The sequence below is a fragment of the Aotus nancymaae genome, unplaced genomic scaffold, assembly GCF_030222135.1.
Source record: "Aotus nancymaae isolate 86718 unplaced genomic scaffold, 86718_ANA_hifiasm-v0.15.2.pri h1tg000029l, whole genome shotgun sequence".
Classification (NCBI taxonomy): Eukaryota; Metazoa; Chordata; class Mammalia; order Primates; family Aotidae; genus Aotus; species Aotus nancymaae.
The window spans coordinates 23,868,732-23,892,482 of NW_026988442.1; the positions used below are offsets into that span (position 1 = coordinate 23,868,732).

Here is a 23,751-nt window from a genome sequence, read left to right on the forward strand (position 1 = left end):
CAGGGAGGAGAGACACTGGCTGAGGAATCCCAGAGTGGGCCACCTGAGCCATCCATCCCCACATCAAGGTGATCGCAGTATCCACCTCAATGAGATGATGACAGCGTGGTGCTTAGCGGGGTATTGGGCACATGGAACATGGTCCCGGCTGTTATTATGTCATGATAACATAGGATCATATATGCTATCAGACTTTTTAAATACACAGTCTGCAAGTATAGGTCCAGGTGAGATGTTCCCCAGGGCGCCCCATCTCATTGTGCCCTGGGTTCACATTCAACAGCAACCTCTTGGTGGCTGAGTCCATTTCTAGGCCTCATGGAAGAAGGGGAGGAATAGTCCACCCTGTGAGGAACACGGATCTCAGGCCTTTTTGGATTTCTGACACCCAAACTAGACAATTATTTCCCTGCTTAAAATTCTCTAGGGGGCCAAGTGTGGTGGCTCACACCTGTAATCCCAGCACTTTGGGAGGCTGAGATAGGCAGATCACCTGAGGTCAGGAGTTCAAGACCAGCCTAGCCAACATCGTGAAACCCTGTCTCTACTAAAAATACAATACTAAATACTAAAAACACAAAATTAGCCAGGTGTGGTGGCATGTACCTTTAATACCAGCTATTTGGGAGGCTGAGGCAGGAGAATCTTTTGAACCCAGGAGGTGGAGGTTGCAGTGAACCAAGATGGTACCATTGCCTGGGTAACAGAGTGAGACTCCATCTCAAAAAACAAACAAACAAAAAAACACTCTTCAGGGACTTCCCAGTGCCCTTGGCACAAGGTGATGACTCCTACAGGTGTCCTAAGTGGCCTGGCAGGACCACCCAGTCTCACATCTCCACTCTGCCTCCAGCAGATAGGTGGCCATCAGCCCGTCAAGCACCTCTGGGCCTGTGTCTCTACCTGGAGTGTGCATCCTTTCCACCTCCTGCCCAGCTGGTTATGTCCCCCTCAACCCACAAGCCTCTGCTTCAAGTCTCTGAGCAGCTGACCCCCTAGCTGGCAGCACCCATGTTTATTGCCTGAGGGCTTTCTGTGGCCACTGGGACCCACTCTGCCAACTGCAGGGCAGGCCTGAAGTGCCAGGAAATTAAAACTTCTCTCAAGAAGCAGCCCTCAAACAATGACTGACAGGACTTGGTGTATAAATACCCCGACTGTCTCCCTCCTTGGGCAGCATAATGCTGAGGGCCTTCATGAGACTCGCAAAATTTGCCTGTGGGATTAAGCCCTGGTCACCCACAGTGGTAACTTGCTTGGCAGTACACCTTCTTTGGCTGTCTTTCCTGTCTCCTGTACTCGCCTCCCAAGATGTCCTTTTTCTCCAAAGTTAACTATGTGCCCTTGAATACGAATACCTGTCTCGGGGTCTGCTTGGGAGGAACCCGTACTGAGAGCCATTGCCCTGAATAGCCTTCCCTGGCATGACCAGTGCCTAGACAGGGGATCTAGATGTCCCCTTCTGGCTGTACCACACCCCTTTCACATCCCAGTCACAGCATTCCAGGTCCCCACAGAAACACAGACGATTCACTAGGAAAGAAGTTTAGTTGGCTTTTATTTGTTTGTTTGTTTTGAGACGTGTGTCACTCCAGTTGCCCAAGCTGGAGTGCAGTGGCACAATCTTAACTCACTGCAATCCTCCCATCTCACCCTCCCCCGTAGTTGGGACTACAGGTGCATGACACAACCCCTGGCTAATTTTTTGTATTTTTAGTAGAGATGGGGTTTTGGCATGTTTCCCAGGCTGGTCTCCAACTCTTGATCCCAAACAATCCACCCACCTCAGCCTCCTGAAGTGCTGGGATAACAGGTGTGAGCCATCACACCCAGCCTAGTTTTTAAACAGTTAAAGGAATGGTGAACTTCACTCATTTTTTTTTTTTTTTTTTTTTTTTTTGAGACGGAGTTTCGCTCTTGTTACCCAGGCTAGAGTGCAATGGCGCGATCTTGGCTCACCGCAACCTCCGCCTCCTGGGTTCAGGCAATTCTCCTGCCTCAGCCTCCTAAGTAGCTGGGATTACAGGCACGCACCACCGTGCTCAGCTAATTTTTTTGTATTTTTAGTAGAGATGGGGTTTCACTATGTTGACCAGAAGGTCTCGATCTCTTGATCTCGTGATCCACCCGCCTCGGCCTCCCAAAGTGCTGGGATTACCGGCGTGAGCCACCGCGCCCGGCCCCTAATTTCCTTTTTTTTTTTTTTTTTTTGAGACAGGGTCTCTCTCTGTTGCCCAGGCTGTAGTGCAGTGGCATGATCTCAGCTCACTGCCACCTCTGCCTCCCAGGCTCAAGCAATCCTCCCGCCTCAACCTCCTGAGTATCCAGGACTACAGGCACATGTCACCACACCCCATGGGCCATAGAGCATTTGTTACCTGGTAGAAAGAGGAACACCAGTTTCTTCTGAGCCAGGCTTACAGCCTGGGGGATGATATACCCAGGAGTCCTTAGTAGCATGATGGATGGGGGTGGGCAGTGGGGGGTAAGAGGGAGGACTGAGCTTATCTTCCTAGTACATCTATTTGCATCTGTTTTCTGCTTCTGTATTTCCTCAACGGTAAATGAATTAAAACACCGTATTTGTAGTAATAGAAGCATAGGTGTATTAAGGAACTTTCCTGAAGTTTCCATGAATGTTTAGGACAGACTTTGTGACAGCAAAGGCTTTCTTTGGGCTCATCTGGTTGTGCCTTGGTAGAAGATGTGACCTTGAACCAATGACTTGACATTTCTGAGCCTCGCCTTCCTCATCTGTGAAAAATGATTATTGTGCAGATGAAATGGGATGATGCATGTAAGAGGCTGGGTTGATAAACGGTTGCTGTGCTGTTGTTCATGGTGTTGTCATATTATCATGACCTTATGGCTAAGAGCACAGACTCTGGAGCCAGACTGCCTGTGTTCACATCAGCACCACCACCTAGGAGCTCGATGACCTTGGGCAAGGTCACTTAGCCTCTCTGTGCCTCAGTTTCCTTCTCTGTAAAATGAAGCTAATAGGACTATTGTGAGAGCTAAATGAGCTGATAGTTGTAAAGCCCTTAAAACAGTGGCTGAGCATAGAGTAAGTGTTATGGAAGTGTCTGTTAAATAAATCATAGTCTTTTCCCTCTGCCCTTCGAGGCCCTTCAAGGGAAAAGTTAGAAGATAACAGTTTCAAAGTGAGACAAGCAATTTTCAGATACTAATTTCTAAATGAATATATCTCTAGAATCCCAGTTAAGAGGTATTTGCTGCTTAGTGGACTGAGAGGCAGGAAAGCGTTGATGATGGTGGAATCTTTGGCAGGTGCCTGGACGATATGCTGAGCTGTTTGGGGGGCACGGCCCACTTCCTCGGGCTCCTTCCTCTCTTGTGGGGAGCCTGACACTGAGGGCTGGCGGCTTTTCTGGCGGGCCAGGGGGAGGAGGAGGAAGGAGCTCCCGGGATCCCCTCGCCCCCTCCCCCACCTGCCCGGTGAGTAATGACATTCACGGAGCGAGGAGGGAGGGAGGAGAGGGGCAGGCTCGGGGAAGCCATGTGATGCTGGGCGAGAGAGAGCCGCCGCGCCGGAGCCTCCTTCTTTCCTGCCTCTGATTCCGGGCTGTCATGGCGACCCCCAATAACCTGACCCCCACCAACTGCAGCTGGTGGCCCATCTCCGCGCTGGAGAGTGATGCGGCCAAGCCGGCCGAGGCCCCCGACGCGCCCGAGGCAGCCAGCCCCGCCCATTGGCCCAGGGAGAGCCTGGTTCTGTACCACTGGACCCAGTCCTTCAGCTCGCAGAAGGTAGAGCCCGGCCGGGAGCCGCCTGCGCCGGTGGCCGGGAGGCTTGGGGAGGGGAGCACCAGGGCTTGAGGGGTCTGAGCGCGGCGAGAGACTGGAGTGGGGAACCTGGGGTTTGGGGGTCCCAGAGGTCGGGGAACCAGGGGTTCCTTCCAGGGCTGGTCACCTGGAAGGCGACCAGCCCTGCCAGGGCCCCAGGAGCACAGTTCTCAATTTAGGAGCATCCTTTCTGCCTCTTTCCCTCCCAGAAATAGCCAGTCTGTTGGGGTGCGGGGTGGGGGGAGCTGAGAAGAGAGACAAAGGCAAGGGGAAGGGAATGGGCACTGCTGGGAAGGCGGCCTGGTGGGGTGGGAGTGCTGCTGCTGCGGGGAGGGAGAAGCGCTTCCTGGGGTCCAGCCCCGGCAGCCCCCCTCAGTCCCTCCCTGCCATCCCGGATACTGCAGCTCCCCCCCAACCCCCAACACACACACAGGTCACAGTTCCTCTGCCCCTCTGTCCCGGCTGCGGGCCTTCCTCTGGCTGGGGCTTGGAAGGTCTGTCCCCAGTCGTCGCCCGCCCCTAATTCCGTGTCTTGAGCTGAGAAGGAAGGAGTTAAACCATCCCCTTACTCACACCAGCTCGGCTCAGCCCTGAGCCATTTTAGGGGCTGGGGCCACTCTGTTCCTTTAAGAGCAAAACAGAGACCTGTTTTGCTTTTAAAGGCACAGAGTAGCCCCTAAAATGCTTCTAGAACTAGAGGAGCTGAGGGGTCGTTGGAAATCCAGTCTTACGCTGGAGTCTCAGGGTTCCCGCTTCCTGGGGGTGAGGCTTTGAACTGCACCCCTCAAACAAGGGCGCCTCTAGGGGCGCAATCTCCCACCCAGGGCGGCTGGCCAGTGTCTGGGACATGGATTCAGCACCATGGCCAGGGCCCAGAGGTGGGTCCTGCGGTACCGCTGCCTATCCCTCTGACTCCTCTTCTTCCTGGAAGACCCTTTTGTTCCATTCGCTCATTTTCCAGATGGAAAAACAGATTCCATGAAGAGAAGGGGCCTTGGAACCCAAAGACTTGGGTTTGAGTCTTGGTCTAGGCTCATTTCATCATCTGGAAAGCGGGATAATGATAATAACAACAGCTACTTCCAATCCCAACCCCTTCTCAGGGTTGCTGATAAGGTTGTTGAAGAAGGGGTATAACTTAGGAACTCAGTGTTACAGACTGGCACTACTCAAACTTGAGCGTGCATAAGAATCCCTGGATGATGCTGGTTAAAATCCAGGCTGCTGGATTCTACCCCAAGGGTTCTGGTCCAGTGGGTCTGGAATGGGGTCCAAGATGCTGCTTTTCCAACAAGCGACCAGGTGATGCTTTTGAAGCTGGCCCACCAATCATATTGCCCACTGACTCACTGTGGAGCTGTGGATAGGTTACTTTACCTCTCCAAAGCCTCAGCTTTATAATCTGTAAGATAGGGTAAATGCAGTAACTTCCTTGGAGGGCTATTGTGAGAGTGAAATGCTATATGATGCACAAAAAGTACGGACGGCAGTGCCTGGTGAGGGGTCAAGGCTCTGTTAATAATGCGTGTTATGATTTTTTTTTTTGAGACAGAGTCTTGCCCTGTCGCCCAGGCGTGTTATGATTTTTTTTTTTGAGACAGAGTCTTGCCCTGTCGCCCAGGCTGGAGTACAGTGGCACAATACTGGCTCACTGCAACCTCTGCCTCCCAGCTTCAAGCAGTTCTCCTGCCTCAGCCTCTCAAGTAGCTAGGACTACAGGCGCACACCACCACACTGGCTATTTTTTAAATATTTTTGGTAGAGACAGTGTTTCACTATGTTGGCCAGGCTGGTCTCAAACTCCTGATCTCAAGTGATCCACCCACCTCAGCCTCCCAAAGTGCTGGGATTACAGGTGTGAGCCACCACCCATGGCTGTTATGATGGTATTAAAACACGAGGGAAAGGAGGGGCCAGTTAATCCAGGTCATACTGGAATCATCCACAAATTCTGCACATGCTTACAGAGTACCTACTGCATCCCAGGCCTCATGCAAGAAGCCTGGGGATGGGGGCTTTGGAGATGAAGCAGACTGCCCTTCAGATTCTAGAACCTCCTCCAGTCTAGAACCTCAGGAAGCAGGCTCCAGTGGGTGGGACCAAACAGGGGGTAGGAGGGTGGCACCTCCCATAACCATATCATGAGGGACCCTCCTGTTCTTTATGACATGAAATACTTCCTACATGGCCTGAGCTCAGAGCTGAGGTGGCCTCATTGTCAGAGATGAGACTATCTGCTGCAGCCCCACTTTTGACCAAGTCTCTGGCCAAGGTAACCTGGGCATCCTTCTGTCTCCCATGCCAGGGTCTTTCCCGTACCCAGGGGCCCATGGTGGATTCTAGAAACAGTGTAGCTTGGCAGAAAGGGCATGGGCTCTGCAGTCATATAGTCCTGGGTTCAATTCTCATCTTGGCTACTTACTGGCTGAGTGACCTTGGACAAGTCACTTTACCTCTCTGTGCCTCTATGTCCTCATCTGGGAATGGGGATTTTACATCCTACCCTGCAGAATTCCTGGACTCTTTAGAAGACATAGGCATATGTTAACTGCCTGGCATGTCGTAAGAGCTTAGGAGGTGAGTTTTCTTCCCTCTTGCCAATCCTGAGGGGCCTTAATTGTATAGAGGGCAGTCCCCATTGTCAAGCCTCTAAATAGCCTGGGCCATTAATGGCATGTGAACTATTAATGAAGAAAAATAGCCCACCTCTAGGAGTGATGGTGGTTTCACTGGGCATCTGCAGATCATTCCAGACCCAGAGGGCAGCAGGACAGTGTGTGGGCCCAGGGCCCAGATTCTATGGCCAGACTGCCCAGGCTTCCATCTCAGCTCTACCACTGGCCAGCTGGGTAATCCCGTGCAAGCTGCTTAACTTCTCATGCCTCAGTTATCCACACCTGTAAATTGAGAACATTGGTGCCTCCCCAACAGGGTCATTGCAAGGATTCAGCAAATGTATTCATGTCAATCACCTAGAATAGCACCTGGTACATAGAAAGTGCTCTGTTAAGTGCTGGGTGCTGTTATAAAGGGATGGATTTTGGAATCAACCAGACATGTGATGAAACCCCAACTTTGCCATTTCCAGCTATGTGACTTTGTACAAGTATCTTCTTTACCTCTCTAAGGCAACTTTCTCATATATTTGGGGGAGAGGGCTGGGAAGATTGAGTGATATCATGCATGTTCCCACATTAGCACAACGCCTTTAACAATTGCCTGCTAATAGTGAGTTTTCAAGCACTATCGTAGGTCATGGTTTGGGGCCACAGAGTTTGGAGAAAGGTGTAAATGCATAGAGTTAATTGTAGGATGCTTCTGAAGCTGTCCCTGCCTCCAGCCTCCTTCTCCTTTGTGGGGAGGAGTGAGGCCAGGAGGGACAAAAACGCAGGGAGTCAGAAGACCAAGGTTCTAGTGCTGGCAGTCCCACTAACTGGCTGTGTGACCTGACCCTCACTGGTCCTCAGTTTTCCTAACAGGGAAATGAACTAGATGTTTGATACAACCTGCCTCCCTCCTCCTTCCCCAGGCAGGAAGAACTGCCTTGCCTCTCAGTGCCTCCTGCCTTTGGGGAATCCATCTGTCCTCTACCCGCCACTTTTCAGAAACCAATATTGCTACTTCCTAGCTGTGTGACTGGGCAAGTTACTTACAATCTCTGTGCCTGATTTCTCTTCTTAAAAGTGAGGGTACTGGAAGGTACTAGGACCTATCTCATTGGAATTCATAGGGATTAAGGTCTAATGCATGTAAAGCTCTACAAGAGTGCCTGGCACAGAGGTGATGCTAATAATTGGCTGTTGTTACTGCTGTTATTTCCACCAGAGTGAGTCTCTGAGGGTCATCCCTGGCTCCTTGCAGCAAGCCTGGTTCATGGTTCCCTTACTGCCTCCTCTCAGGGTCTGCCCTGTCTTAGATGTACCTCTGGAGAGCCCCCGGCCCAGCCTTCAGTTCCCAGGGACAAGAGACCCAAGTCTGGGGCCTGCCAGAGGCCAGTTCTGACACCCAGGCATGGCAGGAGACATGCAAGGGGTGAAGGATGAGCTCTCTCCCACCCTGCCCTTGCCTTTCAAACTCTTAGGCCTGGACCCCCAACTTGTCCATGCTGCACTTGACCATGTACTGCCTCCCCCTACCTAAGAGGAGGCCCATAGATGAGAGATGATGGGGACAGTAACAAGATACATCTCCCCACTTCTCTGCTCAGAAGGCTGCAGTGGCTCCTAGGTCCCTCCAGGAAAACGCCAGATTCCTCACAATGGCCTCAGGCCATTGCATCTCTCCTGCCACGCCGGGGTGTCAAACTGGCCTCTGGCAGGCCCCAGACTTGGGTCTTGACTCAAGCGAGGTTAGGTTAGCAGGGTCCTAACCTTACTTGAGTCAAGACCCAAGTTTCGGGGAAGCCTATGGGCACTTCTCAGAATAACGTTTTTAATAAAATAAAATAAAATCATAGGATTTTTAGGTTAGAATGAAAACCAATCATATTGAAGTACGGCGTTATATAATAATATTTATGTTTCCGTATTAACCCCTTATATAACACGGCCTGGTGGCTGGTCCCATAACAACTGTCATGTTGGAATCGTGATGAGTGTGCATGATATTTTGAGGCAACTGTAACAACTGTGAAGTGATGAAAATATCTGATTCCTAGTGGTGACAATATTGCAGGCGCTGCTAAATGCTACCCTACTTTATCGCCTACATTCATAATTGAAGAAAATGCTAACTGTCAGTTTGAGATTACTGAAAATAAACATGTAATTTTCCCATCCTAGTTCAAGGACTCCTTGAATTAATTCATGGACCCCTTGGCCTGGGAGTGTGGATTCAAAGATCCTGTGGATAAGCTGGCCAGGCACAGTGGCTCACATCTGTAATCCCAGCACTTTGGGAGGCCAAGGTGGGCGGATCACCTGAAGTAAGGAGTTCACCTGGCCAACAGGTGAAACCCTGTCTCTTTTAAAAATACAGGCCAGGCATGGTGGCTCATGCCTGTAATCCCAGCACTTTGGGAGGCCAAGGCAGTGGATCACCTGAGGTCTCGAGTTCGAGACCAGCCTGACCAACATGCTGAAACCCTGTCTTTTGCTAAAAATGCAAAAATTAGTTGGGCATGGTGGCCTGCACCTGTACTCCCAGTTACTCGGGAGGCTGAGGCAAGAGAATCGCTTGAACCTGGGAGGCGGAGGTTGCAGTGAGCTGAGATTGTGCCACTGCACTCCAGCCTGGAACACAAGAGTGAAACTCCAGCTCAAAAAAACCCAAAAACGAAAAACAAAAATTAACCAGACAAGGTGGTGCATGCCTGTAGTCCCAGCTACTTGGGAAACTGAGGTAGGAAAATCGCTTGAACCTGGGAGGTGGAGGTTGCAGTGAGCCAAGACTGCACCACTGAACTCCAGCCTGGGCAACAGAGTGAGACCCTGTCTCAAAAAGAAAAAAAAAAAAATACTGTGCACAACCCTTTCTGCTCCTACCGTCCTTGTCTACTCCTGACCACCCTGCTCCAGACACACTGGCTTCCTTGCTGTCTTTTGAGTATATCCGACATGCTTAGAGCCTTAGCACTGGCTGTTTCCTCTGCCCGAAGCTCTCTTCCCCAGGTTCCTGTGTGGACCACTCCCTCACTTCTTCCAAGCCTTTGCTCAAATGCCACCTTCTCGAGAGGCCTATCCTAATAGTCCACCTTATTTAAAATTGCCACCTGTCTCCCTGACACCCTGGTGCCCCGATTCCCCATCCCTGCTCTATTTTCTCTTTTTTGGGGAGCACTCATGATCTTTTGACAAACCAAATTGCTTATCATCTGTCTGCCCCCACTTACATGTCAGTTCCCTAGGTCAGGGATCTTTGTTTTGTTCACTGCTGTGTTTCCAATAAGATCTGGAACGTAGTAGGCACTCAGTAAAAAGTGGTGAAAAGCGATGGATTTGCAAGCTGTGAGGTGTTATGTTCAAAAGTCATTTGACTCTGTAAACGTAAAGCTGCTCTAAAAATAAAGCCTATTAATTAAAAAATAATAATAACGTGAAATAAACTGAGCTCAGAGATGCTGAGTGTCTTTTACAAAGTCACACCGCAACTAAATGACTAATCTGAGGCACCAACACAGGCCGTCACATAAACAAGGGCCTGGGTGAGGAAAGGCAGTGCCTGACCCACGACAGTGAGGCACCAGTGGGTGGTTTTCAGGCACCCGCAGGGAAGCTCGTTCACCCAGAGATGGTTGATGTCTGATCACGCTAAGTGGTGACCATGCAGGTCTGGCCCAGCCTCCAGGGGGCACAGATGGTTGATGGCCTTGGTAGCTGCATGCCCTTCCCCTAGGTTTGGCTTCCTCTCTGGGTCCCCCTCCCCGACAGGGTGACACATGGCTCCGGCCTGTAGCTTAGCTAAAGGTGAAAGTCTCCTTGGCCGCCTGCCAGGGTGACCCCAAAGCAGCTCCAAGCAGGATTATCATGCCTCTAAAGATAGTCCCCTCCCCAAATAGCAGTCCTATCTGACACCTTCATGGGAGACCCAGGACAGGGCATGGGAGCAGCTCCTGGAGGCAGGTGCCCTGCCAAGATGGAAAGCCAACTGTCTGGCCCTACCAAGGGCAAAGGCCTGGTTCAGGCTCTGTTTCCCCTGAGTCAGAGGTCCCAGCTTGGCCTGAAGGATGGAGGGCCAGGTAAAGGCAAGAGAAGGGGGCTGTCTGCTCCAGCCAAACTCCAGTCTCCACTACTCTGGGCTTCTCCAGGTCACAGGCCACCCATGAACTCAAGTATACACATGCATACCTGCTCCCACTCATGCACACTCACACTGACACATGCACACACACAAGGCACACACTCACATGTGCACACATGCACAGTCTCACATCCATGCTCACAGGCCTTGAATACTCACACTTATACACTCATCCATGCACACCCACACTCACACACACAGACACGTGCACACATTTGCTCACTCATACGCATGCACTCACACACACAGACCCAAACAGATGCCGCCCAGGGCTGCTCACTCTCTGCGACAGTCTTTCTCCCTCTCTCAGACAGAACCAGCAGCTCCCTCCCACTGCCGAGGAGGGCGGCAGAGCCAGCCCTGTCTCCTGCCTCCTGCATGGTTGTGAATGTAGTAGTGTCACTTGCAGCAGGGCTGCGGGGCACTCCGTGAACACTGAATCCAGCCCCCTTGTTTTGCTGATGAGAAAAAGGAGGCTCAGAAAGGGGGAGCGATAGCTCTAAGGTCACACAGCATTGCTATGGCAGATCCAAGATGAGGACTTGAATCCCTGCGTCCCGGTCCAGGGCCTCTACCTGCACCGTGTGCTCCAGCTATAGGACCTGTTCTTAGCTAGTGGAGCAAATAAGACTGTGAATGGATGTTGGGTATTTCAGGGTAAGCTACCTTTCCCTTCCCATGATCCACCAAGCAGGAGGAGGTGTTTCTGTTCACTGTGAGGGTGGGGCATGAAGTACTCTAGGACCCCCCCGTGTGTGTATGTGGTGTGTGTGTGTAATAAGTGATGTTAGAACTCATGTATTAACCTTCTATGCTGGGGCTCTCTCCACAACACCGCATTTCAACCTCAAGCTTGCATTCCTCACTTCACAGAAGCTAGAAATCAGAGAGAGCAAGTGACTTGTTCAAGGTCACACAGCAAATAAGCAGTAGAGCTAGGCTTCCAGGTCAAGGTCTGTCTGCCTCCAAAACCTGCCCTCATACCAGCAGCTAAGACACATTACCCCTACTGTGTTCCAGGCACCATTCCACAGGAACTAATGCATTTAATCCTCACAATGGGCCTCCGAGGCAATTGCTATAGGACTCCCATTGGACAGGAGGGGAAGCTGAAGCACAAAGAAGTAAAGCTGGCCAGGCGCGGTGGCTCACGCCTGCAACCCCACATTTTGGGAGGCCAAGGTGGGTGGATCACTTGAGGTCAGGAGTTCAAGACCAGCCTGGCCAATATGATGAAACCCCATCTTTACTAAAAATACAAAAATTAGCCGGGTGTGGTACCATGTGCCTGTAATTCCAGCTACTCGGGAGGCTGAGGCAGGAGAATCGCTTGAACCCAGGAGGAGGAGGTTGTGGTGAACCGAGATCATGCCATTGCACTCCAGCCTGGACAACAAGATCAAAACTCTGTCTCAAAAAAAAAAAAATTAGCTGGGCATGGTGGCAGGAGCCTGTAGTCTCAAATACTTGGGAGACTGAGCCAGGAGAATTGCTTAAGCCCAGGAGGCGGAGGTTGCAGTGAGCCGAGATCGTGCCATTGCACTCCAGCCTGGTCAATAGAGTAAGACTCTGTCTCAAAAAAAAAAAAAAAAAAAAAAAAAGTTTCTGTGACTTTCCTGGCCAGACCCGCTCCTAGGGGCCAGGCTCAGAATTCAACGGTGATAACGATGACCACAAAGTAAGTGCCAACTATTAGTCCCAGACACTGTGTTGGTACTGTTAATACTCCCATTTTTAAAATAAGGAAACTGAGACTCAGAAAGTTGAAGGACTTTGTCCACACTCACACAGCCAGAAATCCTATTCCGGGTGTGTCCAGCTGTCAAATCCAGCCCCTCAGCCACCAGGCAGCACTGCCCCTTGTCCCCCAAGCAGAACTGTGTTCCTCCCTCCACCAGGAACATGCCCCTGGGAGATATCCCCCCAAATCCAGGTGCCCAAGAATGGGCTGAAAACAACCGTGTCCCCTCCTGTGTGTGACCTCTGACCTCCCTCCCCGCACACCCCCACCCCACCTGGGCAGAGTGTCCCCTGTGTCCGCCCGCCTTCCCCGCTCTGACCCTGGCGCCTGCAGGTGCGGCTGGTGATTGCCGAGAAGGGCCTGGTGTGTGAGGAGCGGGACGTGAGCCTGCCACAGAGCGAGCATAAGGAGCCCTGGTTCATGCGGCTCAACCTGGGCGAGGAGGTACCTGTCATCATCCACCGCGACAACATCATCAGCGACTACGACCAGATCATTGACTACGTGGAGCGCACCTTCACAGGAGGTACGGCTGCCTCCCCACCCGGGACCCGCTCCACACCACAGATCCTCAGGGGCCCACACAGGCTGACAGGGTCCCAGAACTTTGGAAAGTCTGGGAACTTCACTGGGGCTATGGGCAAGGCCCAGTCTCCCCAAAAGGGAGCCACAGAGCCACAGGCAGGGTTCAGATGCCCCCAAGACCCCCAGAGCCATGGGCATGCTACTGGTCCATAAGGACCCCAGAGACCTCCCCCTCCGCTGGTACTGTAAGGGCGCAGCCCAGACAGCACCCGAGAAACGGTGGGGCTACAGCCCCTTCTCCAGAGCTATGCAGTCACAGACACGGCCCCTTCAGCACAAGCGGCCCCAGAACACCCTCTAGGTCCCCACAGACAGGGTCCAGATCCCCCAGGGGGATCCAGAGCAAGGGCAGGGCCCAGCTCCCTCTGGAACATAGATTCCCTAGGAACCTAGAGACATGGTCCCAGATACCCCAGAACCCTGAGACAGGGGAGGGCCCAGATATCCCAGGACCCCACAGGCAGGGGAGGGCCCAGATACCCCAGCACCCCATGGATAGGGGAGGATCCAGATACTCCAGAACCCTGAGACAGGGGAGGGCCCAGACACCCCAGAACCCTGAGACAGGAGAGGGCCAGATACCCCAGAACCCCACAGACAGGGGAGGGCCCAGCACCCCAGAACCCTGCAGAGCCCTCCGTCCGTTCCCCACTTAGGCCCTCTTCAGGCTCAGGAGCTCACTGCCCATCGCAGAGGCTCAGATAGCCATTGAGAGGTCATCAGGGCCCAGGTGTGCACTCTTTTAAAAGAATGTGAATCGATTGCCACGTTTAAAAGTCAAGGGGACCCAAGTGTTGCACACCTAGGTTGCAGCTTCTCTTGAATCCCACAACACTGGGCCTAGACCCCCACCTGGCAGCAAGTCTGGAGCTGAGAGGAGCTACCCCTTAGGAACAGCTTGGCAGAGCCCAGTGAGGAGAGGTGGCTGGGCCACCACTAGGATCCCCTGTCAGGCAGCAGCCGAGCCCGAGCATGGGTGGGCCTGGGGCCTCTGGACAGAGACATCCTGGGGCTCAGGGATGCTGGGGGCAGGTGGCCGGGGCAGGGACCTCTGGGTGCCCTGCCCAGCCCCTGGCGGTGCCCACAGAGCACGTGGTGGCCCTGATGCCCGAGGTGGGCAGCCCGCAGCACGCGCGGGTGCTGCAGTACCGGGAGCTGCTGGACGCACTGCCCATGGATGCCTACACGCACGGCTGCATCCTGCATCCCGAGCTCACCACCGACTCCATGATCCCCAAGTATGCCACAGCCGAGATCCGCAGTGAGTGCCGGGGGCGAGACAGCCCCTTTGCTTCGCCCTTCACTGCCCCTCCTTTTTCCAAAGGAAGCCCTCCCTCTCCTCGGCCTCCTTCCGTCCTCCCTCCGTCCTCCCCTTCTTCCTTTCTCTTGTATTATCCGTTTGTCCTCTTGCACTCTCCATTTGTCCCTGCTTCTCTCTGAGTGCTTTATGTTGGTTCCTGACTCTGCTGGTCTTTCTCTCTCACTCTTGCTGTCTCTCTCTGCCTCTTGCTTGCGGGCCCCGTCACCCCCGCCTTCCCAGCCTTCCATCTCATTCACCCAGTTTCTAACAGAATATGTCTCTCTCCCTCTCTGCCAGTCTCTCTCCCATCCCCCTCCCCTGCCCCCTCCTCTTGCCCTGCCCTCCCATACAGAGACTACGGGGCTGTCTGTCCCCACAAGGTTTGTTCTCCCCACATGAGTTTCAGCCTTAGACAGTCAGGGCTGTGCTTGGTGGCCAAGGACATCGAGTGAACTCAGGGTTAGGATTAGCAAGGAAGGCTGCCCAGATGTGGCAAGGCCCCCAGTGGGGTCTCGGATTGAAGGTCTGACACCCGGTGAATGGGTGTTGGATTAAATCAGATAATCCCTCAGCAGCTGTTTACAGACCACAGCCTAGGCTTTGAATAATCACCACGGGGTCCTATAGCCAAAAGACACCTGAAGATTCTTAGTAGATAATAGATGCTCGGTAAACAGTCCTGTCCTTCCCCTCAAAGGAACGTGGCTAACGTTCAAAGGCAGGGTTGCGGGAGGTGTCAGGTTGTAGAACTCAACCTGTCCCTTGAGAACCATTGCCACTGAACAAGAATCAGAATTTTTTCTTTCTTTTTCTTTATTTTGGTGAGACAGAGTCTCCGTCTGTCATCCAGGCTGGAGTGCAGTGGTGCAGTCTTGACTCACTGCAACCGCCTCCTCCCAGTCTCAAGTGATTCTCTGAGCCTCCCAAGTCGCTGGGACCACAGGCACATGCTACCACGCCTGGCTAATTTTTTGTATTTTTGGTAGAGATGGGGTTTTGCCATATTGCCCAGGCTGGTCTTGAACTTCTGACCTCAGGTGATCTGCCCGCCTCAGTCTCCCAAAGTGCTGGGATGAGCCACTGTGTGTGACCAAGAGTCAGGATTTATCTACACAGCCGGCTCCCAGCAACAGCCCCCTCAACAACATTTAAAGGACCCTGGGCGGGGGACTGGGGACAAACAGGAATAAATACAGCTTCTGCCATCCCAGGGTCAAGTTCCATGGAGGGAAAGACAAGTCACCAGGCAGTGGCAGTGCAGGACTAACTGATTTTACACAAGCTCTCAGGAAGGCAGCCTGGCACTCTATGTCAAACAAAACATAGCCCCCATCTTGGCGATTGCCCTGCAGTTACACTTGAACATGTGCACCAAGAAGTATGTGCAAAGGCAGTCACTGCAGCATAGTTGGCAAGAGCAAGAATATCGCTGGAAATAACCCAGCTGTCATGAATTGGGAACCGCGTAAATAAATTATGGGTACTTCCATACAATGGAATACTGTGCAGATGTTTTTAAAAATTAATAGGTGTATGGAATGCTCCCTAAGATAGATTAGTGAGTGGAAAAAAGTGAAGGTCAAAAAAAAAAAATCTAGTGTGCTATCATTAGTACTCAGAAGGGGGTTAAATGGACACACAGATGCTTGCACTGCAAGGAGTATTTCTGGAAGGATACACAGAAGCTGCCAATAGTATTTGTCTTTGGGGAATAGAACTAAGAGACTGCCGCTGGAGAGGACAGAGATTTACTTTTATAGTATCCTCTTCAATATTCTTTGAATTTTAACAATATATATGTATAACCTGTTCAAAAATGAATTCATTTAAAAATGTTTAATCTGGTGCCAAACTGTGTTGTGAGCAGGAGATCAGGGAGGTTGTGGACATACATGTGCTGGCCCCAGCCTCTGGGGCCACAGAAGGCTTCCAAAATGCAGCAATGACCAAGTATGTGTAGCAAGTAGAAGGGAAGGAAGAGGGAGAATTATTTCACGTTCTGGAGTAGGATAGGGTGTGGTGTGTTTGGGGAGCTGGGGGAAGTTCAGTGTAGTGCAAGTGTAGCCCAAGGTGGGGTGGAAATGGTCATGGTGTGTGTCTGGGGAGGAGGTCTGGCAGAATTTGGATTTTATCCAAAGAGCAGTGGAGAGACAGTGATGGGAAGTGACATAGTCAGATCTGTATTTTAGGAAGATCACTCCTCTGAGGGAAGAGTGAACGGGGCAGGCCCTGGCTATTGGTAGGTGGAGACTGACTGAGGGCTGGAGGCAGTCCCCAAGTGCTTCTGGGGGCTAGGACTACTCCCTCAATCTTGCCGTGAGCCATTTGAAGGTGCCTAGAAGGCAGTGGGAGTCCAGAGGAGACCCAGCCCACTCCCTCCCTCCCCGTCTTTCTCTGAGGAGGCAGAGAGGATCTCAGGGCTCCAGCCCAGCTGGGGGATGAAGGGAGGGAGGTCCCAGAGTGCAGAAGGAGTAGAAGCCAGCCTGCAGTGACCCCCTAATCAGCTTCAGGTCTTCTCTTGGGCTGGCTTGCCCTCCTGGAGTCTAAAGCCAGCCACATGGGCATCACTACATGGCAGGCAAGAAAGAAGATGCTGTCCTTGACCTTCACATTCATAAAACATCAAAGAGCCTTAATATAACCCTGAACCTGAAAGAGCTGGGAGTGTGTTTACTGGGATTTGTGCCAGGATAGGAGATGGGCGGTGGGTGGTGAAATCTCAGAGGACAGAAGCTAAATAACCTAAGTCACTCACTCATTTCATTCATTCATTCATTCATTCACTCATTTATTCATTCATTCAACACACTGAGCTCCTACTCTGTGACAGGTCTGTGCTGGGTTTTAAGGGAACAAAGATGAATCTGACATAGCCACTGCTCTCCAGAAGCTCAAGTGTTAGAGGGAGACATATATATTCAGCGATAACTACATTAGCACCAAAATCTCCATGTACAGCAAGCAACTGCACAAGTCCAGGAGGGCTCTTTTCATATAGACAGCAAGATTAACGGAGCTGTGAATGGCAGCTCTGATTAGTGTATTTGCATTCCCCGGCAGAAGTCTGTAGGGTATAAACTGGGAAGCAAAGGCATTGAGTGGGCAGACCTCCTAGAGGATCAGGAAGGGCTTCATGGAGGAGGTGATCTTCTGCTGGATCTAGAAGGAGGCTTTCAGGAAAGGAGGATAAGGCTATTTTAGGAAGAAGCAGTAGTATGAAAAGCCTGGAGGTGTGGAGTGGTCTGGCAGACTCAGGGAACAGCAAGCATGTGGAGTGGCTGAAATTTACATCTTAGGACAGGGACAGTTGAGGAAACTCAATGAAAGATGGAGCAGGTGAGAGGGAGAGGAAGCGGATCCTGAAGGCTCTTCAAAGGCAAGTTGAGGAAATACGATATTATCTGAGGGCAGTGAGGAGCCAGGGATGGGTTTTAAACAGGGAGTGGCATGGTCAAGTGTGTGAAGAAGGTATCTCTGGCAGGGGTGGGGAGAAGGGCTTGTAAGGGAGAGAGGGGAGATGGCAGAGGGTGGGTTGAATCACCCAGGTAAGACGTTAATGGGGTCTAAACTAAGAGATAGTCAGAGGGTTAAACAGAGGACGTTAAACGTGAGAAAATATGAGAAAGATGGAGGAGGATGAATCAACAGGACCTGGGACTGACTTGATGTGGGGTGAGGTGGCGGGAGGAGCTGGGAGTGAATCCCAGGCATCTGGCTGGGCTTTATGTGGGGGAGGGGATGCTGTAATTAGGGAAGAATGCAGGGGAGAAGCAGGGAGGCAGGGAAGATGACCAGGTCTAGGGTGGGGTCTATCGATTTCTGGCATCTCCTACTCGTCCTCAAGCGTACAGTCTCCTCCTCTGTGAGGCCTCTCAGCCCCTTGTGCCCCAGGCAGGCAGCCCCTGGGTCCCTCTGCCTTGTGTCCATTCTTCCCTACAGATTAATCATGCTGTGCCATAGAGTTTTTTTTTTTATTTTTATGTTTAAAAAATGTGTATTTTATAATATTGCTGATGTGTATTATTTATTTATTTTAGTATTTTTTTAGAGTCGGGGTCTCATTCTGTTGCCCAGGCTGGAGTGCAGTGGTACAGTCATAGCTCACTGCAGCCTCAACCTCCCAGGCTCAAGCGATCCTCTGCCTCAGCCTCCTGAATAGCTGGGACTAGAGTGTGCACCATCACACCTGGCTAACTTTTTTTTTTTTAAAAAAGAAGGGGTCTTGCTATTTTTCCCAAGCTGGTCTTGAACTCCTGGGCTCAAGTGATCCTCCCACTTCCGCCTCCCAAAGTGTTAAGATTACAGGAATGAGGCACTGTGCCTGGCCGAGATTTCTTTATGTGTCTGTCTCTTTCACCAGCCTGAGCTCAGGGCAGGATGACATCTCATCCATCACTACGGCACAGCCTGCAGTGCTCCCTAAGTGTTGGCTGTTGACAGTATTACTTCTCTGACCAATGTTTGGATGGAGCCTACTTCAACTTGTGTGAGGGAAGTGATGGGGAAGCAACCCAGGTATCAGAGGAATAGGACCTTTCCTATTCTCTCCCCAGGACATTTAGCCAATGCCACCACGGACCTCATGAAACTGGACCATGAAGAGGAGCCCCAGCTCTCCGAGCCCTACCTTTCCAAACAGAAAAAGCTCATGGTGAGTGCCCCTAGGCCTGCTGAGTCCCTTCCCTACCATCTCTTCCATGGAAATGAACAACAGGAGAAGCTAAGTAGAAGATCAGCAGTTCTAAGTAGAAGATCAGCTGATGATGTGAAATGGAAAAACCCCTGACTTGCTTTTCCAATCCTGTCTCCTGCCATTTACTAGCTGTTTGACCTTGGGTAAGCAACTGCTGACCTGGGGCCTCACTTTCCTCATGTCTTAGGGTGTGTCTTTAAAAGCAGGGCATTGGCCAGGCATGGTGGCTCATGCCTGTAATCCCAGCACTTTGGGAGGCTGAGGCGGGCAGATCACTTGTCAGAAGTTCAAGACCAGCCTGGCCAACATGGCAAAACCCCATCTCTACTAAAAATACAAAAATTAGCCAGCCATCATGGTGGGCACCTGTAGTCCCAGCTACTTGGGAGGCTGAGGCAGGAGAATTGCTTGAACCTGGTTGGTGGAGGTTGCAGTGAGCTGAGATCGGGCCACTACACTCCAGCCTGGATAACAGAATGAGACAGTCTCAAAAAGTAGTAGTAATAATAAATAAATAAATAAAAATAAATGCAAAGCACTAAATAGGGGTTCTTGGGAAAGGAGGAATTGAAGGAGTGCTCTGAGGGGGACCGCAGAGGGATGGGAGGGATAAGGAAGAACAAGCTGCAAAGCCTCATTTGATTCCACAGGAAGCTCTGGAGCAGAAATGGCACCACAAAAGTGGTTAACATTGAGGCAAGGAGTCAGCTTTTTATCTCCTCATCTCAGTGGGACATTGGCTACAGATTGTTGGAGGGAGGGGTGCAGACAGTAACCTCTCAAGTATTTGTGGGCAATGCAGCTCCTTATTGGCTGAGAAAAGGCGCAGCTGTGAGCCACTAGCAGCCAGCCCTCCAGCATCTGGGTGTATGAATATACCGATCTAGGCAGGACAGCCAAGCTCGCAGGACTGTTGTAGGCACCAGATGAGGGTACTTCATAACAGGAGGGGCATCCTATATACTTAGGGGGTATTTGGAGGTTTGCAGAAGGAGGTTAGCAAAGCTCCTTCCATCCCTGGACATGCTGGCTCTATTGAGGCCAACTCAACTTTTCTTGGCCCTGTCCTGCCCGCAGGCCAAGATCTTGGAGCATGATGACGTGAGCTACCTGAAGAAGATCCTTGGGGAACTGGCCATGGTGCTGGATCAGATCGAGGCCGAGCTGGAGAAGAGGAAGCTGGAGAACCAGGGTGGGTGTCAACCCCGGAGGGCGGGGGGTGGGGGGTGGGAAGGGGGCTGCAGCCCACCAGCCTACTCTGGCTCTGCCCAATCTCAGCCTCTTTTTTCCCCAAAGGTCTCAGAGGACCTCCCCGGTGGTTAGAAGCATGGGCTATGGCCAGGCGCAGTGGCTCACGTCTGTAATCCCAGCACTTTGGGAGGCCGAGGCGTGTGGATCATGAGGTCAGAAGTTCAAGACCAGCCTGGCCAAGACAGTGAAACCCCATCTCTATTAAAAATACAAAAATTAGCTGGGCATGGTGGCAGACACCTGTAATCCCAGCTACACAGGAGGCTGATACGGGAGAATTGCTTGAACCCGGGTGGCAGAGGTTGCAGTGAGCCGAGATCATGCCACTGCACTCCAACCTGGGCGATAGAGTGAGACTCCATCTCAAAAAAAAAAAAGAAAAGAAACACCGGCTATGGAGTAAGATTAAGGTTCAAGTCAGAACTTGGTCACTTCCTAGCTAAGTAACTGTGGTCAGATTCTCCCCTCTCTGAGCTTGAGTTTCCCATCTGTAATAGTAAGACCTACCTCAAGGAGCTGTTGAGACATTGTGTGAAATAATATACGTACAGTGCTTCGATTAGGGCTTAGCACATAGTAGGTATTTAGTAAAGGGAGGTGAAGATGATGATGAGAGTGATAATGGCCACTACCCACCACACCATCCCACTTGCCCTGCCCAAGAATGCATTATGGCTCCTTCATGCTCCAGCCAGACATCATCCACCCAGACTCTCCTTGACCTTGCCTCTTCCTGTTCCCAGCTGGGCCTCTGGACTTTGACATGCCAACTTTATTCAAATTCTACACTTTTGCTCCCACAGCCCCTCCCTAGAGTACCCTTCTGCCAGCACTCCACTCCATTTTGCCTGTTACACACCATCTTTGACACGGCCCTTCTTCAAATCTCATTCTGAGCCTTCCCTTCTTGCTCTGTTTAAGACCTATGAGTCTTGTCTTCTGAATAATTTGAATTTATGGAGCATTTGCAACAGCTTCCTGCATATGCATGGCTTTGTGTATGGGAAGGCTGTAGAGCCCAGGGTCTAAACAGACAGGGTCTAAGAACATCTCAAATTAGAGTTCCAGCTTTGCTGCCTGAACTATGTAAGCCTGGACAAGTTGCTTTCCCTATTGGAGCCTCAGTTTCCTCATCTATAAGATGGGATGTAATAATACAACTTAATCCTGTCTTGTTGGACTCCTGTGAAAATTCAACATGCTGAGTACTGCCTGTCTCATTACGAGCTTAATAGATATGACAGCTAAAGTCACACACATTCTCCAGATGAGAAAACTGAGGCTCAGAGAGATAAAGTGAGTTGCCCAAGGTCAGGCAGCTCATAGATGTCATCGTTAGGGCCAGAACTGGTTAATTCTCAATGAGTCCAGTGCTGTTTCCAGCATCTCACAACTGACACCACTAGCACAAGACACACATGGAGACCTTATGTCCCAAACAGGAACATCATCATGCATCCTGAAGCCAGCTGCCTAAATCCTTTCTAGAAACAAAGCCTGGTATGACTAAGTGAGTAAAAAATAATAATACACCTCAAAGAGGAACTTTTGGCTGGGCGCAATGGCTCACGCCTGTAACCCCAGCACTTTGAGAGGTCAAGGTGAGTGGATCACCTGCAGTCAGGAGTTCGAGACCAGCCTGACCAACATGGAGAAACCCATCTCTACTAAAAATACAAAAATTATCCAGGTGTGGTGGCACATGCCTATAATCCCAAAAAAGCCCTGATTCCAAATACACTCTCAAAAAAAATTCTGAGATTCTAGTGCAGGGGTGTCCAATCTTTTGGCTTCCTTGGGCCACATTGGAAGAAGAAGAATTGTCTTGGGCCACACAGAAAATATGTTAATGCTGATGATAGCTGATGAGCTTAAAAAAAAAAATCACAAAAAAATCTCAAAATGTTTTAAGAAAGTTTATGAATTTGTGTTGGGCCACATTAAAAGCCATCCTGGGCTGCATGTGGCCCACAGGCTGCAGGTTGGACAAGCTTGTTCTAAGGCTTAGGGCTTCAACATGTGAATTTTGTAAGAGTCACAATCCAGCCCAGAAAAATCTATATCTTTAATAGACCTTACTGTGTGTCAGGCACTGTTCTAAGTGTTTCACAGATTTCAACTCACTTAATCCCCATAACAACCCCAGGAGGTGAGTCATATTGGCGATCCTGTTTAACAGATGAGGAAACTAAGGCACAGAAAGACTCAATGACTTTCCTGAGGCCACACAGATAGCAATGGTGGAGCCTGGATTCAAACTTTGGCTCCTGGAATCTGAGTTCTTAAGCACTAGCTCTGGGTTCTTTCCTGTTCTATAAAAGGGTGATAGGCTGGGGCGTGGTGGCTCACGCCTGTAATCCCAGCACTTTAAGAAGTTGAGGTGGGTGGATCACTTGAGGTCAGGAGTTTGAGACCAGCCTGGCCAACATGGCAAAACCCCTTCTCTACTAAAAATTCAAAAAAATTAGCTGGGCATGGTGGTGGGCACCTGTAATCTCAGTTATTTGGGAAGCTGAGGCAGGAGAATCACCCGAAACTGGGAGGCAGAGGTTGCAGTGAGCCGAAATTGTGCCACTGCACTCCAACGTAGGCAGCAGAGCAAGACTCCATCTCAAAGAAAAAGAAAAGCAGGGTGTGGGGGTGTGAATGAGGGGAGAGCTGGAGCAGGTGAGGTGAGATCACAGGCCTCAGAGCCTACATTTACAAGTTTGGATTTTATACTAAGTACAGTGGGAAGCCCCTGGATGACTTTGAGAAGGGGCCTGTATCAGTTAGTTTCTGCTGCATAACAAACCATTCCAAATCTGAGTGACTTAAAAAGAAGGGCCTTTTATTTGTTCATGATATGTAGCTTGGCGGTGTGGGCTAAGCTCAGCTGGGACGGTTTGCCTCTCCCATGTGGGGAATGGCTGACCTCATTCCTGCATTTGGAGCCAGCAAATTTAAGACAGTACATCTTGAGTACTTTGCACAGTGCCTGGCTCAAAGTGACATATTCTTTTTTTTTTTGGAGACAAGTCTTGCTCTTCTCCCCACGCTGGAGTGCAATGGTGTGATCTCAGGTTCAAACAATTCTCCTGTCTCAGCCTCCCAAGTAGCTAGGAATACAGGTGCCTGTCACCATGCTGGCTAATTTTTGTATTTTTAGTAAAGACGGGGTTTCACCATGTTGGCCAGGCTGGTCTTGAACTCCTGACCTCAGGTGATCTGACTGCCTCAGCCTCCCAAAGTGCTGGGATTACAGGCATAAGCCACCGTACCTGGCTGACATGTTCTAAAAATTATTATTATTACCATTCTTTTTCATTCATTTATTCAAATATTTATTGAATATCTCCTAGATGCCAGGTCCTCGGGATAAATTAATGAGCAAAATCCAGACCTCGTTCTTGCTCTCATGGAGTTTGCGGTCTTAGAGAGGAAAAAGAAAACCATGAGTCTTAGCTGGCAGGAGCAGCAAAGCTATCAAGAGGCACACATTGCAAAGTGGCATGCATACAGGAACGGAAGGAATGCATGGCCCTGTTTGCAGTCTCCATAGGGCTGAGTTGTTCCAGTTTGAGAGGATTCCAACTGCTGTGTAAAAATGAACTTCAAGGGAGATCGAGGGGAGGCCGGTGCAGCAGCCCAGGGGAG

The 23,751-nt window shown here is 50.8% G+C and overlaps 1 protein-coding gene across 3 annotated transcripts in view; it reads left to right on the forward strand.

Annotated features, from left to right (window-relative positions):
- Nucleotides 1-3,552: 3,552 nt before the first annotated feature.
- GDAP1L1 (ganglioside induced differentiation associated protein 1 like 1) overlaps nucleotides 3,553-23,751 on the forward strand; it is a 30,454-nt gene continuing 10,255 nt past the window's right edge. For 2 of the 3 annotated variants that reach the window (XR_001109770.2, XM_012467225.2), the window contains exons 1-5: nucleotides 3,554-3,771; nucleotides 12,620-12,812; nucleotides 13,959-14,132; nucleotides 18,725-18,822; nucleotides 19,942-20,056. Coding sequence is in view for 2 of the 3 variants with exons in the window: in XM_012467225.2 (XP_012322648.1) it covers nucleotides 3,592-3,771; nucleotides 12,620-12,812; nucleotides 13,959-14,132; nucleotides 18,725-18,822; nucleotides 19,942-20,056 (760 nt within the window). In the remaining variant the exon portion in view is untranslated. Of the gene's footprint in view, nucleotides 3,772-12,619; nucleotides 12,813-13,958; nucleotides 14,133-18,724; nucleotides 18,823-19,941; nucleotides 20,057-23,751 lie in introns of all 3 variants that reach the window. The other variant, XM_012467226.2, reaches the window with a different exon arrangement.